At 50.2% G+C, this 18,008-nt stretch overlaps 1 protein-coding gene across 3 annotated transcripts in view; it reads right to left on the bottom strand.

Moving 5' to 3' along the window:
• Positions 1–18,008, bottom strand: part of ANKLE2 (ankyrin repeat and LEM domain containing 2) — a 41,781-nt gene that overhangs the window by 10,990 nt on the left and 12,783 nt on the right. The window contains exons 3-9 of one of the 3 annotated variants that reach the window (XR_012420888.1): positions 16,145–16,351; positions 13,766–13,959; positions 13,219–13,407; positions 7,532–7,654; positions 4,231–4,297; positions 2,548–2,691; positions 1,338–2,200 (exon numbers count right to left, since the gene is read on the bottom strand). Coding sequence is in view for 2 of the 3 variants with exons in the window: in XM_074008501.1 (XP_073864602.1) it covers positions 2,609–2,691; positions 4,231–4,297; positions 7,532–7,654; positions 13,219–13,407; positions 13,766–13,959; positions 16,145–16,351 (863 nt within the window). In the remaining variant the exon portion in view is untranslated. Of the gene's footprint in view, positions 1–1,337; positions 2,201–2,397; positions 2,692–4,230; positions 4,298–7,531; positions 7,655–13,218; positions 13,408–13,765; positions 13,960–16,144; positions 16,352–18,008 lie in introns of those variants that run through there. The other 2 variants (XM_074008501.1, XM_045366235.2) reach the window with 2 other exon arrangements.

Genomic DNA, 18,008 nt, shown 5'->3' on the forward strand with positions numbered 1-18,008 from the left:
AGTTCTGGGATTACAGGTGTGGGCCGCCGTGCCTGGCCTCCTTGTTTCTCAATTCTGCCTCTGTGGTATTTTATCATAGGTGTGGGCCGCCGTGCCCGGCCTCCTTGCTTCTCAATTCTGCCTCTGTGGTATTTTATCACAGGTGTGGGCCGCCATGCCCGGCCTCCTCACTTCTCAGTCCTGCCTCTGTTCTAGTTTACAGTTTGCATCACTGAATACGCATCTCTCAACAGATCTGGCATCACACGGCACTTGGATGTGAAGTATGGAAAGCACAAGGAAAAGTAATGTCCTCAGGTCCCATGGGACAGTGCAATAAAGTCACACAGGATAGTGTCATGAGGTTCTGTAGGTTGCATGGAGGCCACACACCACCTCGTCCTGCTTTCAAACACAGACCCTGGAGACCTAGACTCAAGAGGCTTCCTTTACAGTCAGTCACGCTGCTCAGGAACGCCTGGGAATTTCTTATGTTAAAGGCTTATTATAGTTTTGTTTTGTTTTTTTTTTGTTTTTTTTTGGAGACGGAGTCTTGCTCTGTCGCCCAGGCTGGAGTGCAGTGGCGTGATCTCGGCTCACTGCAAGCTCCGCCTCCCTGGTTCACGCCATTCTCCTGCCTCAGCCTCCCGAGTAGTTGGGACTACAGGCGCCACCACCACGCCTGGCTAATTTTTTTGTATTTTTAGTAGAGACAAGGTTTCACCATGTTAGCCAGGATGGTCTCGATCTCCTGACCTCGTGATCCGCCCACCTCGGCCTCCCAAAGTGCTGGGATTACAGGCATGAGCCACTGTGCCCAGCACTTATCATAGTTTTTATGCTTTTAATTTTTTTCTAATTGTAAAAGTGCTGTATGCCCATCAACAGTCGACTGGATAAAGAAAATGTGGTACGTATCGACCACGGGATATTAAGAACAAGATCATGTCCTCTGAAGCCACATGGATGGAGCTGGAGCTGTGACCCTAAGGGAACTGACACAGGCAACAAAACCAAACACAGCTCTCGCTTATGAGAGGAAGCCAAACGCTGAGACACATGGACGCAAAGAAGGAACAACAGTCAGCAGGGCCTGCTTGAGGGTGGAGGGAGGGAGGAGGAGGGAGAGGACTGAACCTACACTGATCACCTGGTAAAATAATCCACCCCCTACACCCCGGTGATGTGCAAGTTACTGATACTACAAACCTGCATGTGCACCCCTGGACCTAAAACGGAAGTTAAGAAAAAGTACGGTAATTTCCATTCAAGAGTACTGAAGGTACTGAAGAATTTCCACTCAAGAGTACTAATTTTCCATACTGAAAATTAGGGTAACTCAAATACTCTATCTTACATTTTAATATCTTATATTTGAATGCATCATATGTACGTTGGCATTTTACAGGTAATGGCAGTTTTTTCCCTCTTTTAGTGGTACATGAAAAGAAAACATATAGTATATACAGTATACGGTGCATGGTAAGTATACGGTAGAATTTACCTATAATTTACTCATAAAATACTAACGTTTACTTTTTTGGCATATTGATTTGAGTCCTTTTTAACAATTTCTATCTACAGATGGAACTCACGGTCTCTGGACAGTTTTGTGCCTGGCTTTCTGATCCTATTTGTCCCTCATAACACTTTAGAGCCCCTCATCTTCACACAAGCGTGGGTCTCTCTGAGTGGCGGGAAGGGTGGGATGCAGGACGCAGCCAGCCCTGCAGCAGGCTCTGTGGCATGTGAAGCTAGTGACCGAGGCCCCAGCATGACCACAGACGCTGACCATGCCTGGGCTTTGCACGAGCCTCAGAAGGACCAGGAAGGAGATGCAGGCACTCTGGAGGTGCTGTGTAGCTCAGCCCACAGGAACATGGATCTCACAGTGCTGCCTTCTCCTCAGCAAACAGCTGCTGGGGCAGATCTTAGAGGCAACAGTGTTTTACTATCACACATAGGCAAGGACTTCTCGGACAGAAGTGCTTCCTCAGTACCATCGTGAAGCAATGCCTAATGTCAGGGTTGCAAAGCATTTCTGACAGCGTGGTTTGAAAATCCAGAGCAGACTCTCAGTTCTTCAGGATGTTCTGGCAACACAGCCGTGTGTTCCAAGGGCCTCCAAAAGTTCCAGCTGGGCCTCTGGAGCGAGGCCTCAATGGCCCTGAGGAGGAACTCTCAGCGCTAGCAGCATGCAGGATTCATGTCCTGTGCACAGCTACACACGCAGAAGAAGTATAATTAACAAATTACACTTAGGATGGGAAGAGATCAGGGGACAAGCAGAGGCTCTTGATACCTTAGAGTGGGGTTGGTACACTTCCATACAAGGTCAGACAGTAAATAATTAGGCTCAGTAGGCCACAAGTCACTGTGTGCTGGGAAAGAACCCGGACAGTGTACAAATGGTGGTCATAGCTTTGTGCCAATACAATTTTATTTTTAAAAGCAGTCATTTGCAGACCCTGCTTTAAATGGAGACAGAGTTTTAGACAGGAATGGAATCCGAGACAGAGAAAAACAGGCAGGAGGGCGAAAGGACCTCAGCGTCTGCTTCAATCTCACCAGCAAGCAGAAGCTCCAGACTTCGGGCTAAGACAGCAAAGAAGAGGCGCTTCTAGACGTGTCATTTTCCAAAGTTCACGAAAACAGAGGAAGACGGCAGGGAAAAGCCATCTCTGAAACCAGCCATTTTCACACGCCTGGCACCTACAAACCGCGAGGCACAGGGGCCAACTGGAAGCTGCTGACTACAGGAGGGCGGTCCAGAAAGTAAAGCCTCTCCCAAAGGCGAGTGGGGAGGGAACATCCCAGAGCCAAGGCAGGAGCCGGAGGAGAAGGAGGAGGAGGGCGGCGGCTTCGGAACCAAAGGAGTGACGGGGCGACCCCAGGGACGACCCCCACCCCAACACAGGCAGAGTGTGACGGGGCGACCCCAGGGACGACCCCCACCCCAACACAGGCAGAGAGTGACGGGGCGACCCCAGGGAGTGACCCCAGGGACGACCCCCACCCCAACACAGGCAGAGAGTGACGGGGCGACCCCAGGGACGATCCCCACCCCAACACAGGCAGAGTGTGACGGGGCGACCCCAGGGACGACCCCCACCCCAACACAGGCAGAGAGTGACGGGGCGACCCCAGGGACGACCCCCACCCCAACACAGGCAGAGAGTGACGGGGCGACCCCAGGGAGTGACCCCAGGGACGACCCCCACCCCAACACAGGCAGAGGGTGATGGGGCGACCCCAGGGAGTGACCCCAGGGACGACCCCCACCCGAACGCAGGCAGAGAGTGATGGGGGTGACCCCAGGGACGACCCCCACCCCAACACAGGCAGAGAGTGACGGGGTGACCCCAGGGAGTGACCCCAGGGACGACCCCCACCCCAACACAGGCGGAGAGTGACGGGGCGACCCCAGGGAGTGACCCCAGGGACGACCCCCACCCCAACACAGGCGGAGAGTGACGGGGCGACCCCAAGGAGTGACCCCAGGGACGACCCCCACCCCAACACAGGCAGAGAGTGACGGGGTGACCCCAGGGAGTGACCCCAGGGACGACCCCCACCCGAACGCAGGCAGAGAGTGATGGGGTGACCCCAGGGAGTGACCCCAGGGATGGATGACCCCCACCCCAACACAGGCAGAGAGTGACGGGGCAACCCCAGGGAGTGACCCCAGGGACGATCCCCACCCGAACGCAGGCAGAGGGTGACGGGGCGACCCCAGGGAGACGACCCCCACCCCAACACAGGCAGAGGGTGACGGGGCGACCCCAGGGAGTGACCCCAGGGACGACTCCCACCCCAACACAGGCAGACACACAAAAGCCAGGCCAGCCACCCAACCAAGGAGCTCTGGGCCCTGCCTCTCCCTGAGCTGTTCTTTGTCAACTGCAGGCTCTACCTGAAGAGAAGCCATCACAATGAAGCTGCTGTGGGAGAGACCTGTGGATCCAGGGGTGAGGCCACGGGCAACAGGCAGCGACACACAACCTCAAAAAAGTTCTCTCACAGAAAGCTCAAGGAACAGATACAAGACTTCAGAGAAGGGATAATAGGAAAAGAGGGGGCAAGTGAGCTGGGAGAGCTCAGAAGAAAGGATGATCCCGAGAAGAGGCTTCCGAGGGGAGCCGGCACACGCCTGGGGAGCTCAGAAAAGCAAAGCTCTGCTCTGTTCCCCCAACACTCCAAGGCCCTTCCCACCACGGATCCCACGATCCAGGCACCAACTCCCCATCTTACCCTTTAAATACTCTCTGATCCGCTCCTTCAGTTCCACAGATTTATTTTTGCTTCTTTCACAAATCACCTATTGAATAAAAAGTGTGTCTAAATCTTATTTGATTGCAATATTTCCTTATCATTACAATGATTTTAGAAAAGTAAGTTTTAAAGTCAGTAAAGCAGAATAGTATCTTAGTGCTAAAGATTTAATAAAGCTCACAATCAAAAAATGTGTGAAGAGTGCAGTCTTTCTAAAAGTCTAAGGGGACAGCTAAGAGAACACCCTCTGGGATTACGGGTAAATTTACTTTTTCTTCATGCTATTCTGCATTTTCTAACTGTCTGCAAGGAGAGGAAAACATAAAAGCACACCGTCAAGTAAAAGCAGGAGGCATGTGAACATGTTTCTAACTTTCTCAGGTGTCTGAGTTTCACTTACAAGAAGCCTCATCGGCCGGGCGCGGTGGCTCAAGCCTGTAATCCCAGCACTTTGGGAGGCCGAGACGGGCGGATCACGAGGTCAGGAGATCGAGACCATCCTGGCTAACCCGGTGAAACCCCGTCTCTACTAAAAAGTACAAAAAACCAGCCGCGCGAGGTGGCGGGCGCCTGTAGTCCCAGCTACTCGGGAGGCTGAGGAAGGAGAATGGCGTAAACCCGGGAGGCGGAGCTTGTAGTGAGCTGAGATCCGGCCACTGCACTCCAGCCTGGGCGACAGAGCAAGACTCCGTCTCAAAAAAAAAAAAAAAAAAAAAAAAAAAAAGAAGCCTCATCATACATAAGCTTTTTGTTGTGAGGCTGGGTCAAGGTGGAGCTCCTAATTAACACGGAACAAGAATGTTCTATTTTTGCCACTACAGAAATCAAATTTCTCAGCCTTGGAGAACTGCAGCAAAATACAAACTTGTGCTAGAAACTACAGAAAAATCAACAACCCTCAAATAAAAGGAAGGAAAGGAGCCAGCCTGTGAGAGAAACTGACTAAAACTAGGAAAACAACCACATTTTTGAGTCTGTACTGGATTGTAAGCTTTAAAAAGTCAAATGCTCGGCCGGGCGCGGTGGCTCAGGCCTGCAATCCCAGCACTTTGGGAGGCCGAGGCGGGCGGATCACGAGGTCAGGAGATCGAGACCATGCTGGCTGACACGGTGAAACCCCGTCTCTACTAAAAAAAAAAAAAAAAATACAACCAAAAAAAAAAAAAAAAAGTCAAATGCTTTTTAAAATGCCAGGAGTTAGGCCAGGCGCGGGGGCTCACGCCTGTAATCCCAGCACTTTGGGAGGCAGAGGCGGACGGATCACGAGGTCAGGAGATCAAGACCATCCTGGTCAACATGGTGAAACCCCGTCTCTACTAAAAATATAAAAAATTAGCCAGGTGTGTTGGCGGGCGCCTGTAGTCCCAGCTACTCGGGAGACTGAGGCAGAAGAATGGCGTGAACCTGGGAGGCGGAGCTTGCAGTGAGCCGAGATCGTGCTACTGCACTCCAGCCTGGGAGACAGAGTGAGACTCCGTCTCAAAAAATAAATAAAAAAATAAAAATAAAAAATTAAAATAAAATGCCAGGAGTTTTTAGTTACCAAATGCCATTCTTATGCTGAATAAGTACAGATATTCTCACACACACACACACACACACAAATTAAATCATACATATGCAAAATAATGGCAATTTCTCAGTTGTAGAATTTTCTTTTTTTTTTTTTTTTGAGACGGAGTCTCGCTCTGTCGCCCAGGCTGGAGTGCAGTGGCCGGATCTCAGCTCACTGCAAGCTCCGCCTCCCGGGTTCACGCCATTCTCCTGCCTCAGCCTCCCGAGTAGCTGGGACTACAGGTGCCTGCCACCTCGCCCGGCTAGTTTTTTGTATTTCTTAATAGAGACGGGGTTTCACCATGTTAGCCAGGATGGTCTCGATCTCCTGACCTCGTGATCCGCCCGTCTCGGCCTCCCAAAGTGCTGGGATTACAGGCTTGAGCCACCGCGCCCGGCCTAGTTGTAGAATTTTCTGGTGAATTTTATTCTTTTTGATCAAGCAGTATTTTAAATTTTCTATGGCAAGTGGATGTATTGCTTATGCAATAACAGCAGTTACAGAGGGGGTGTAGGAGAGGCCACTGCCACCGGAAGATTCTTACAGCTTTTATTTCTAAAGGGCTGCTAGACCGTGGACAGCTCACAGCTGTAATACACAGAAACATGAAACTTGTCTTTCAGTTCTCAGAAGGTCCAGATACGTCTGGCACTTTGTGGGCACAGAACGTACTTCTGCCCTTTGTAAGGTGCACTTTGCTCAGCTGCTCAGGGTCATGATGAGGCCTGACTGACCACGCTTTTCTGGGTCAGATGAGTACGTATGTGTGAGAAGCTTAGCACAGCGCTTGGTGCACACTGAGCTGAATACAATTTAGCTGCTTTCAGCATCATCATCCTCACTACCATCGTCACCATCACCATCACCTCTGCCAACACCATCATCACTGCGATCTTCATCCTCACCATCACATCATCACCATCGCTATCTTCATCACCATCCTCACCACCATCATCCTCATCATCACAACCATCACCATCATCAGCATCATCATCCTCACTGTCACCATTCCCACAATCCTCACCACTACCACCATCACCACCTTCACCATCACCAGCATCACCATCATCACCACCATTCTCACTACCACCATCATCACCATAATCACCATCACCACCATCACACCATAATCATCACCATCATCATCACAACCATCATCATCCTCACCGTCACCATTACCACAATCCTCACCACTACCACCATTACCATCTTCACTATCACCACCATCATTCTCACTACCACCATCATCACTATCACCATCACCATCATTCTCACCAGCACCATCACCACCGTAATCATCACCATCACAACCACCACATCCTCACTGCCATCCCCATCACTACCACCATCACCATCATTCTACCACCGTCATCACCATCACCATCACCACCACCATCATTACTTCTGTTCTCTTTGACTCTGGTCAACTGACGTGTTCAGAAAGGGAACTTGATAAAAGACTGTGAGCTGTTTAAAGCAACTGACTGCCAGTTTTAGGAAAATAAAATCAGCAAACCGGGTCAGTTCCTTCCCTCCTGGTTCAACAGATGCATCATCTTCACAAAGTGCATCTGACCCAACAGCCAGGGTTCTAACATGTCCCATAAGGCAAACACACTCACACAGAGCTCCTTGTGGCTTCCCTGTGCCTGTGATAACAGACTGTCAATTTATGTCTTTTCATTTCTAACTCCAGATAGTAACTGAATTTTAATAAGTACTTACATCTTCAGGTGTTTTATCATATTTATTCCTTGGGTTTTTTACAATCAAATGGTGTGACGAAAGCACGTTGACTACATCTGCACTTCCAAACTTACAAGCAAAATGCAACGGTGTGTCATAGCCCTGAAAAAAGGTGCAGGGGAAGCACAATTATTCACACGTGTCTCATAAGGTTGCTCTAAGATGAAAATAGATATTTATACATTTATTTATTGATTTTATTTTATTTTTTGAGACAGAGTCTCACTCTGTTGCCCAGGCTGGAGTGCACTGGCGTGATCTTGGCTCACTGCAATCTCTGCCTCCTGGGTTTAAGCGATTCTCCTGCCTCAGGCTCCCCAGTAGCTGGGACTACAGGCACCTGCCACCACATCCTTTTTTTTTTTTTTTTTTTTTAGTAGAGACGGGGTTTCACCATGTTGGTCAGACTGATCTCAAACTCCTGACCTCAGGTGATCCACCCGCCTTGGCCTCCCAAAGTGCTGGGATTACAGGCGTGAGTCACCCCACCCGGCTTCTACTTTTTTTTTTTTTAAAAGACTCACAAACAAAAAGGCCATATAAGACGCTACTTTTATAACAGAAAAATAACTGGCATTCTAGCACATACCCACTTCATGCCAAGGCTTGAGCTCAGCACACTGACCCGGGTGCCCAGGCCCTGGAGGAGCTTAAATTCTCCATAAACAGCGAACAGTCGCTTTAACCAGTACAGGGCCCAGTACAACGTCATGTAAAACATGCCCAGAAAATGAAATACACAGATGGGGACCACAATCGGAATAAAGCAAAGCCCACGAATTTGGCCTGTACTCAAAGAAAAGTCTCTGTGGCACGTGACACCCAGTAAACGAAACTCTTCACTGCTGACGATGCTGCACCACGCCCTGACTGGGAACCCAGGTCTCTGTCCATGACGCTGCGTCACGCCCTCCCTCCCCCATGGGGTCGCAGGTCTCCACGCCATCTGCCTGGAGTTCCCACAGCTGCACCTCTGATCCTTCCTTATGCTCTGGGCAGTCTCAATGTCACCTTCAAATGTGGCCTATAGACCAGCAGGCCTCATGGTCAACAGTGCCCCTGAGCCCAAGACCTGAAGGGCCAACTCCCTCCCAGGCACCTCACTTGGACATCCCACAGGCAGCTCCACTGCACCGTGTAGAAAACAGAATTCATTTACACCTAGCAGAGCCAGAAACGCCTCCTCACGTCACCTCTGATTACCAAGATTCTGGCTGTAAAGTGTCTGGTGGCATCGTATGCCATGGCGGCCACCCCTAAGCTTCTGCACAGGGAACAAAAACTCATCATGGACCCTGCGGCCTGCACTGACACCCCGCCTCCACTCCTTGGCAACACAGCCTAGGTCACCCGCAAATGTCCTTCTCCAGCTCCCTCCCACCATCACCCACTAGAGGTAATAACCCTTACGACTCGCTCACACGACCCCAGAAAGGTCTGGATGTTTGAATACACCACCACGCTGCCTGCACCCCATCCTTCTGTCCAGGGGCTGGTAAGCTTTCTTGGACAAGGACCAGACAGCAAGCATTATAGACTTTTGAGGCCATCCTGTCTCTGCCACGGCTACCCAACTCCACTCTTGTAGCAGGAAAGCAGCCACAGACAAATCCACAAATGAGTGTGGCTATGTTCCAATAAAGCCTTATTTACACACACAGATGGCAGCTGAGCTGGCTCCTGGGCTGCAGTTTGCTGGCCCCTCCTCGAGTGCAATGATTGCTCTGTGTTCTCCAACCCTCAGGCCCTTCTTCTTTTCTTTTTTTTCTTTTTTTTGGAGATAAGTCTTACTTTGTCACCGAGGCTGGAGTGCAGGGGTGCAATCTCGGCTCATTGCAACCTTCACCTCCCAGGTTCAAGTGATTCTCCTGCCTCAGCCTCCCTAGTAGCTGGGATTACAGGTGAGGATAATTTTAGTTTTTTTTTTTTTTTTTTTTTTTTTTGAGACGGAGTCTCACTCTGTTACCCAGGCTGGAATGTGGTGGCGCGATCTCGGCTCACTGCAAGCTCCACGTCCCAGGTTCACACCATTCTCCTGCCTCAGCCTCCTGTGTCGCTGGCACTACAGGTGCCCACCACCGTACTCGGCTAATTTTTTGTATTTTTAGTAGAGACGGGGTTTCACCGTGTTAGCCAAGATGGTCTCGATCTCCTGACCTCGTGATCCCCCCGTCTCGGCCTCCCAAAGTGCTGGGATTACAGGTGTGAGCCACCGTGCCCGGCCCTAATTTTAGTATTTTTAATAGAGACAGGGTTCTGCCATGTTGGCCAGGCTGGTCTCAAACTCTTGACCTCAGGTGATCCACCCGCCTCAGCCTCCCAAAGTGCTGTGATTACAGACGTGAGCCACGGCACCCGGTCCTCAGGCCTTTCTTGGTCCACATTCTACTTTACAGGACTGAGGTTCCGGGTCCTCTGCTTCAGAAACATGACCGCCCCCCTCCCGCTTCCCAGGCCCTCTGCCGTGCATCTGGGCAGATGGTCTACACAGAAAGGACCCGCAACAGAACGGCTTCCTTCTGGCCCACCATTCTCCCCACTACACAACGGCCCTTTCCAACCTGTTCTGTACTCGGCAAACCTCACCACCCCGATTTCTGCCTGTTCTTGCTGGGTAACTTCCTGTAGTTCTGGCTGACCTTCTCTCCAGCCCTGCTTCTCACCCACACCGTAATCTTGGGATGTGATCTCTCCAAAAACCCTGGTACTTTCTCAAGTTATTTTTGGTCCACACTTTAATGATTCCTACTTTCGGGGGTTATAATAAACAAATGTAACCTGAAATATCTAATTTCAGTAATTTACTAAGTTTTCTTTCTGGACACACACATGCACATTTTCTGTGAATACTGCGTGAAAATAAGAACATGTATTCCTAGTCGAACCTCATTTCCTTACTCAGTTTGCTCACACTCAGCATAACTGACGCACTGTGATGTTACTCCCCCTTTCCTAGTTCATGTACACTATTGCTTTTTTGGTAACCACTGTTTTCACTTTCACCCCTTTCTATAATTTTGCTGGCTTGACAAAATGTCAACACTCCCCCTTTTCTCTCTTGTTGATTTAAAAATTATTCTTGCTTTTCAATTTTGCAGCTCAGTCGGGCGCAGTGGCTCACGCCTGTAATCCCAACACTTTGGGAGGCCAACGCGGACGGACCACTTGAGGTCAGGAGCTCAAAACCAGCCGGGCAAATATGGTGAAACCCTGTCTCTACTAAAAGTACGAAAATCAGCCGGGCGTGGTAGTGCATGCCGGCAGTCCCACTACTCAGGAGGCTGAGTCAAGAGCATCGCTTGAGCCTGGGAGGCAGAGGCTGCAGTGAGCTGAGATTGTGCCACTGCACTCCAGCCTGGGGCACAGAGCAAGACACCGTCTCAAAAAAAAATTTTTTTTTTTTGCAGCTCAACATATCATATTCACTGTGTTATCCAAATAACAAAATTATGCCTCCCCACAATATGCTTCTTTGACACTCTCTTCTACCCACCACAACACGACATTCCACACTCCCGGGTTTTACTAAGAGTTTGTAATTCCTGGCTCTAACCTGTCACTGGGCTTTCCCTCACAAAAATACATCGATTCTTCAAGAATTCTTACTTATGCATTGTTCAACCACTGAAAACCATCCCTCTTTCGGTGGTGGGGACAGGGTCTTGCTCTGTCATCCAGACTGCAGTACAGTAGTGCCATCTCGGCTCATTGCAGCCTCTGCGTCCTAGGCTCAGGGGATCCTCTCACCTCAGCCTCCTGAGTAGCTGGGGCTACAGGCATGTGCCACCACCCCTGGCTAATTTGTTTTTTTAAATTTTTTGTAGAGACAGAGTTTTGCCATGTTGCCCAGGCTGGTCTCAAACTCCTGGGCTCAAGCGATCTGCCCACCTCAGCCTCCCTAAGTGCTGGGAGGCCATCCACATGAATTTAAACAGTCGTGTACCCAGTTTTACACTAAAGTTTGTAGCTGAAACAGATAACTGTGCTGTCCTTCCTAGGGGTACAGGAAGTGGACAGGGCAGAGGATTTGAAACACTGAGCCAAAGCCCAGGCTCCCTTTAAGAATCATGTTAGTGGCCGGGTGCGGTGCTCACGCCTGTAATCCCAGCACTTTGGGAGCCCGAGGCGGGCGGATCACGAGGTCAGGAGATTGAGACCATCCTGGCTAACACGGTGAAACCCCGTCTCTACTAAAAATACAAAAAAAATTTGCCAGGCATGGTGGCAGGTACCTGTAGTCCCAGCTACTCAGGAGGCTGAGGCAGGAGAATGGTTGAACCCAGGAGGAGGAGCTTGCAGTGAGCCGAGATTGCGCCACTGCACTCCAGCCTGGGAGACAGAGCAAGACTCCATCTCAAGAAAAAAGAAAAAAAAAAAAATCAGGTTAGCCCGTCAGAATGTTGAAGGATTGAAGAGCCGCACGCGTTGAGTGGCGTTTCTGACCTCCTCCTTCCCTAACTCGCAGAAGGAGTGCAATCGCCCAGAAAGCCCTATGTGTTCCACAAGCTTCTTATCTTGAAATGTTGAACAAGAAAACTGTCCATTTTCTGAGACCCCCCCAGAAAGTAAACTGATTATCAACAACTGCTTAATTGTTGCACTAATCTATCTTTAACGAAAAGCAAATTCGTTATTTTTTTTAAGCAATGGACTTTTCAAAAATTGAAATTAGGCAAAGCAGCTTAAGCCTCCTAATGAGAGAATATTATTTGTTCAGACTCAAGCTGAAATTCAAGCCTCACATTGCCTTATGCTTTGTTTATGATAAATATATAAATGAGGGTTGCTTAACAGCTGTGAGCACTGTGTGGGATTTTACACCTGGCCTGCGTGACCGCCTGTTCCAGTTGGGGTGTTGATTTGACTAATACGCTTCATCCCAGTGTATAAAACTTGCTTCTCTTCTCAAGCAGAGCAGCTCCCCTGGCTCCCTACTCTGCCCTGAAGGACTCTTGGGCTCCTGGGGGTGGGAGGGGCCAAGAGAAGGAAAAGCCTGTCTTTAGCACCCTTTAGAAGAGCTGTGCCCCCTTCACAGTGCTGCCTTGCATGGGCCTAGCCCGGGGGGGCACTCATCAGTGACTCCAACTCGCCTGCTTGCTGCACTTGGGATGAAACGATCCCACAGGTCAGGTGGAGGGTGGGGTGTGGGCACTGGCCAGGATTGCTGTCGCCTTTTCTCAAGAGCGAGGAAGATCGTTCCTATTTCTAAGCAGTCACACCCCAGCAGTCTCTTTCTCACACAGTCCTGCATGTTAGGCGCCATGGTCTGCAGGGGCAGCTCTGTGCCTCAGTGGCTCTTGGCAGGACACTGAGGGCCTGTCTGTGGTGTGCCCAGCTCTGCCACTCCCAGGAGGAGAAAGGCTGCTCAGCTCAAGGTATCCTGTTCAGCAGAGCAAATGTCCTCTGACAACCATGTCCCCAGACAGTTCAGACACCCTTGGGGACAGCACTGCACACACGACAAAGACGCAGGGGCCAGGGAAGCCCAGCACTCGGTGCCCTCTGTCCCGTGGGACGTGGTGAGAAGGCAGGATGCAGGGGTGTAACTATGTGTCTTTTCCCCAAAGTTATTACACCAATGAGTAACTGGTCAATAAAGCATTCTTCTGGGGAAGAAATTTTAAACAATTAAAAAAAGAAAGCGTCAGTGGAGGGTGGGCACGCACCATCTTGTCGGGGGTGTTCAGATACAGGTCAACCACGTAGCGGATGCGCTTCTGCAGCATGGCCTCGTCGTCATCGGGGTACATCAGCCTCATGAAGTCGGGGTTCTCCAGGACGTCCAGAGTCAGCCGGCAGATGGAAGCCTGGTTCTCTTTGGCAGCAACATGCATCACGTTGTACCTGCACCCTTCCTGAAAGAGACCCGCACACTCTGAGCTCCCATCTGTGACACGTGGACACGTCTGTCGCGAGTGCTGCGATGGAACCGCCAGGCCGCGCACCCACCCGATGGAACCGCACCTACCCGATGGAACCAGCCAGGCCGCGCACCCACCGATGGAACCGGCCAGGCCGCGCACCCACCCTATGGAACCGCACCTACCCGATGGAACCAGCCAGGCCGCGCACCCACCGATGAAACCGGCCAGGCCGCGCACCCACCGATGGAACCGGCCAGGCCGCGCACCCACCCGATGGAACCGCACCTACCCGATGGAACCGGCCAGGCCGCGCACCCACCCGACAGAACCGGCGAGGCTGCACACCTACCTGCACAATAGTTGGGTTGTCCCCTGAGCCAATCAGATAACGGGGGTTGCTCCAGATGAGGTCAGAAAAGGTGTCTTCCTCTCCCTTCTCCACAGCTTTCCGAAGCTTGGCGGTGAGGTCCTGCGTGCGGGGATTTTTATAGCTGTTCGCTCGCTCTTTGTTGACTGTTTCTGATTCAGACAAGCACAAACCATCTGCCGGTAGGAGACAGAATTTAAGAAAGATCAGTGTCACCAAGTCACTCATGCACCCTGTGACCAGGGATAAGGAGCTTTCCACACAGGCCTCTGGGCCAACTGGGAGGCACAGGTGAGAAACGACGAGATGGGCCTGCGGCCACCAGCCCCAGCATGTAACGGCAGCCAGCGCGCCCCTGTGAGCAGAGCAAGTGGAGGAGAGCAGCCAGACCCTGCCGCAAGCTTGCTGGGAAACACTGAATGAGGCCAAGTTTGGTGAACTTTGTGTTTTTTCAGAGACAGGGTCTGGCTCTGTCACTCAGGCTGGAGTGCAGTGGCACGATCACAGCTCACTGCAGCCTCGACCTCCTGGGCTCAAGTGATCTCAGCCCCCCAAGTAGCTGGGACTACAGTTGTGTGCCACCACGCCTGGCTTATATCCGTATATATAAATGTATTTTTAAAGATAGGATCTCACTATGTTGCCCAGGCTGGTCTCCAACTCCTGGCTTCAAAGGATCCTTCTGCCTCAGCTCCCAAAAATGTTGGAATTACAAGCATGAGTCACCACAGCCGGCCAGTGAACTCTGAAAGCTTGGTCAGTAGGTGGAGGAGGAATAACGGCAGTTGTGGGCAAGGGAACACTCCCAGCAATCACACAAGACCTTCGATGTGCACAGTGTGGCTGCAAAGGATCACAGGATTAAGGAGCCACCACACCCTGCTGATTTTTTTGTGGGGACAGAGTTTTGCTCTTTCGCCCAGGGTGGAGTGCAGTGGTGCGATCGTGGCTCACTGCAACCTCTGCTTTCCGGTTTCAAGCAATTCTCCTGCCTCAGCGTCCCAAGTAGCTGGGATTACAGGCACCTACCACCACGGCCAGCTAATTTTTGTATTTTTAGTAGAGACAGGGTTTCACCATGTTGGCCAGGCTAGTCTGAAACTCCTGACCTGAGATTATCCACCCACCTCAGCCTCCCCAAATGCTGGAATTACAGGCATGAGCCACCGTGCCCGGCATGATTTCTGTCTTAAAGTGATTTCCTTCTGAGAAATTCTCACAAACTGCAAAGAAGGAAATCTGTACCTGTTAGAAGCCACTCTGGTTTCCATCCAGGAAGCACCTGTATAAGGCTGACTGAGGACAGGCAGATGACTGGAGGGAGAGGGCGCCATTCCTCTGGAGTACCAACCCGCCAGAGAAGCCCAGACAACTGTGAGCTGGGAGAGGGAGCAGGAGCTGAGGCCAGACGAAAGGTAAAGGCAGAGGCTCTACCCCACACTGACTGTGAAGAGCCTCTTCACACAAAACCCGAGTTCTGAGCTAGGAGGTGGAGAGGAGGCAGACTTCGGGCTGGACAGTTCCTACAGACAAGCCCGACTTTTGCAGATGCCCTAGTCCTAGAAGTAGGTATAGCTTCAGGTGGGGAAGGAGACTGCTCTCAGGATCCAAAAAGGCACAGTGGCTCACGCCTGTCATCCCAGCACTTTGGGAGGCTGAGACGGGAGGGTCACTTGATGCCAGCAATTCGATCAGCCTCGGCAACATGGCAAGACCCTATCTCCATAAAAAAATTTAAATTCTAGCCTGGCCAACATGGTGACTAAAAATACAAACATTAGTTGGGCATGGTGGCGGGCACCTGTAATCCCAGCTACTCGGGAGGCTGAGGCAGGAGAATCACTTGAACCCATGAGGCAGAGGTTGCAGTGAGCCGAGATCGCACCACTGCACTCCAGGCCGGGCAACAGAGCAAGACTCCGTCTCAAAAAAAAAGTTTAAATTAGCTGGGTGTGGTGGCGCACGCCTATTTCTCTCCCTATTTGGGAGGGTAAAGCAGGTGGATTGCTTGAGCCCAGGAGTTTGAGGCTGCCGTGGGCCATGACAGCACCATACTCCACTCCAGGCTGGCAAAACAAGACCCTGTCTCTTTACAAAAAGAAAAGAAAAAATCCAACAGGCAGCAAGGAGAGATGTGGGGACAGATGGAAGCAGCCACAGCGCTCTTTTCAGCTTCTCCACTCCAGATGCTAGTTACTGGCATGTCAGCATCAGAGCTAGCGTGGCTTCCTGGTCCACTGAGACGCCATCGACTCTACCCCCACAGAGAAAACAAGTTACCACATACGAGGAAAGAAGGCACAAAACAGGGTGGGATCTGTGTGACAGGAACATCAAGATGTGAACTGCTGCATGATTTACCTTTCACCCCGTCATTGCTAAAGAGCGGCGCTGTTTTCACAGGAGAAAGTGGTAAGGACGTTCTGCTTGGAGAAGGGAAATAATCACAAATTCCTCTGGCAAATTTCTCAGCGTCTTCTCTGGTAGAAAAAGCTTTAAATCGGGACCCTTTGATCATCTTGACAGCTTGCAATGCTTCTTTTTTATTTTCATAAACATGGATCCTTTCTGGGTAGGAAAAGTAACAAAGGAAAATCAGAGATGAGTGACTGGAGCAGCTGTCACCTGGTCCACCCTGGGCTTCATCATCAGCTTCCATGTCTGCTACCCAGTCGCCCGGCTTAGTTCAGATCTTTAATCTTGAAGAAAAAGGGCCTTAGCTAGCCAAAATAACACAGTTAACAAGCTCAATTGTGTGCGTATATGCATGGGAGTAACATGATACATATTATGTTCACATATGTAATTCTATATGGCAAGATTCTATCCTAAAAACTAAATTTCATATAAAGATCTAAATAAAAATTATTAAAAGGCAAATTAAAAAAAACCATAATGATGTCAGCCAAGAACAAAAGAGAACTTTAAACACAATTTTGAACAGGAAACGCCTATTTTTTTTTTTTTTTTGGTGACGGAGTCTCGCTCTGTTGCCCAAGCTCAAATGCAGTGGTGCGATCTTGGCTCTCTGCAACCTCGGTCTCCCAGGTTCAAGCGATTCTCCTGCCTCAGCCTCCCGAGTAGCTGGGATTACAATGCACCTGCCACCACGCCCGGTTAACTTTGTATTTTTAGTAGAGATGGGGTTTCTCCATGTTGGTCAGGCCGGTGTTGAGCTCCCGACCTCAGGTGATCCGTCCGCCTCAGCCTCCCAAAGTGCTGGGACTACAGGCATGAGCCACTGTACCCAGCTGGGAATGCCTTTTTAAACATGCCAAGAAACCATCCAAAACAAGCTAATTCTGATTATATAAAAATATGAAAGCTCTGTAGTGGAACTATCACAATCAAGTTTTGTATGAGACCATCGTAAATACATAAGATACAAACTATTAGCCAGGAGACAAAAATTTCTGAGCAATATAAGAGAGGAATGGTTACTGTCCACTACTGGATAAAAATGGCCATGGTCCAGGCATAGTGGCTCACGCCTATAATCCCAGCACTTTGGGAGGCTGAGGCGGACGGATCACCTGAGGTTGGGAGCTCAACACCAGCCTGACCAACATGGAGAAACCCCGTCTCTACTAAATACAAAATCAGCCGGGCACGGTGGCGCACGCCTGTAATCCCAGCTACTTGGGAGGCTGAGGCAGGAGAATTGCTTGAACCCGGGAGGCGGAGGTTGCAGTGAGCCGAGATCGCGCCACCGCATTCCAGCCTGGGCAACAAGAACAAAACTCCATCTCATTAAAAAGAAAGAAAGAAAGAAAGAAAAACAAAGTCTACCTTGTGACTCTGTACTTCTACTTTCGTTTTTATAAAAATGAAAACAGGCCGGGCATGGCGGCTTACGCCTGTAATCCCAGCACTTTGGGAGGTCGAGGTGAGTGGATCACAAAATCAGGAGATTGAGACCATCCTGGCTAATATGGTAAAACCCCGTCTCTACTAAAAATACAAAAAATAGCCGGGTGTGGTGGCGGGCGCCTGTAGTCCCAGCTACTTGGGAGGCTGAGGCAGAAGAATCGCTTGAACCCGGGAGGCGGAGCTTGCAGTGAGCCGAGATCGCGCCACTGTACTCCAGCCTGGGTGACAGAGAGACACTCTGTCTCCAAAAAAAAAAAAAAAAAAAGTGCACTTATATTACATTCAAAAACACACGTTACATATCATGTTCTAAACATCTTAAAAATAAAAACAATGTTCATGTATATAAATAATA

This window comes from Macaca fascicularis, chromosome 11 (genome assembly GCF_037993035.2).
Source record: "Macaca fascicularis isolate 582-1 chromosome 11, T2T-MFA8v1.1".
NCBI lineage: Eukaryota > Metazoa > Chordata > Mammalia > Primates > Cercopithecidae > Macaca > Macaca fascicularis.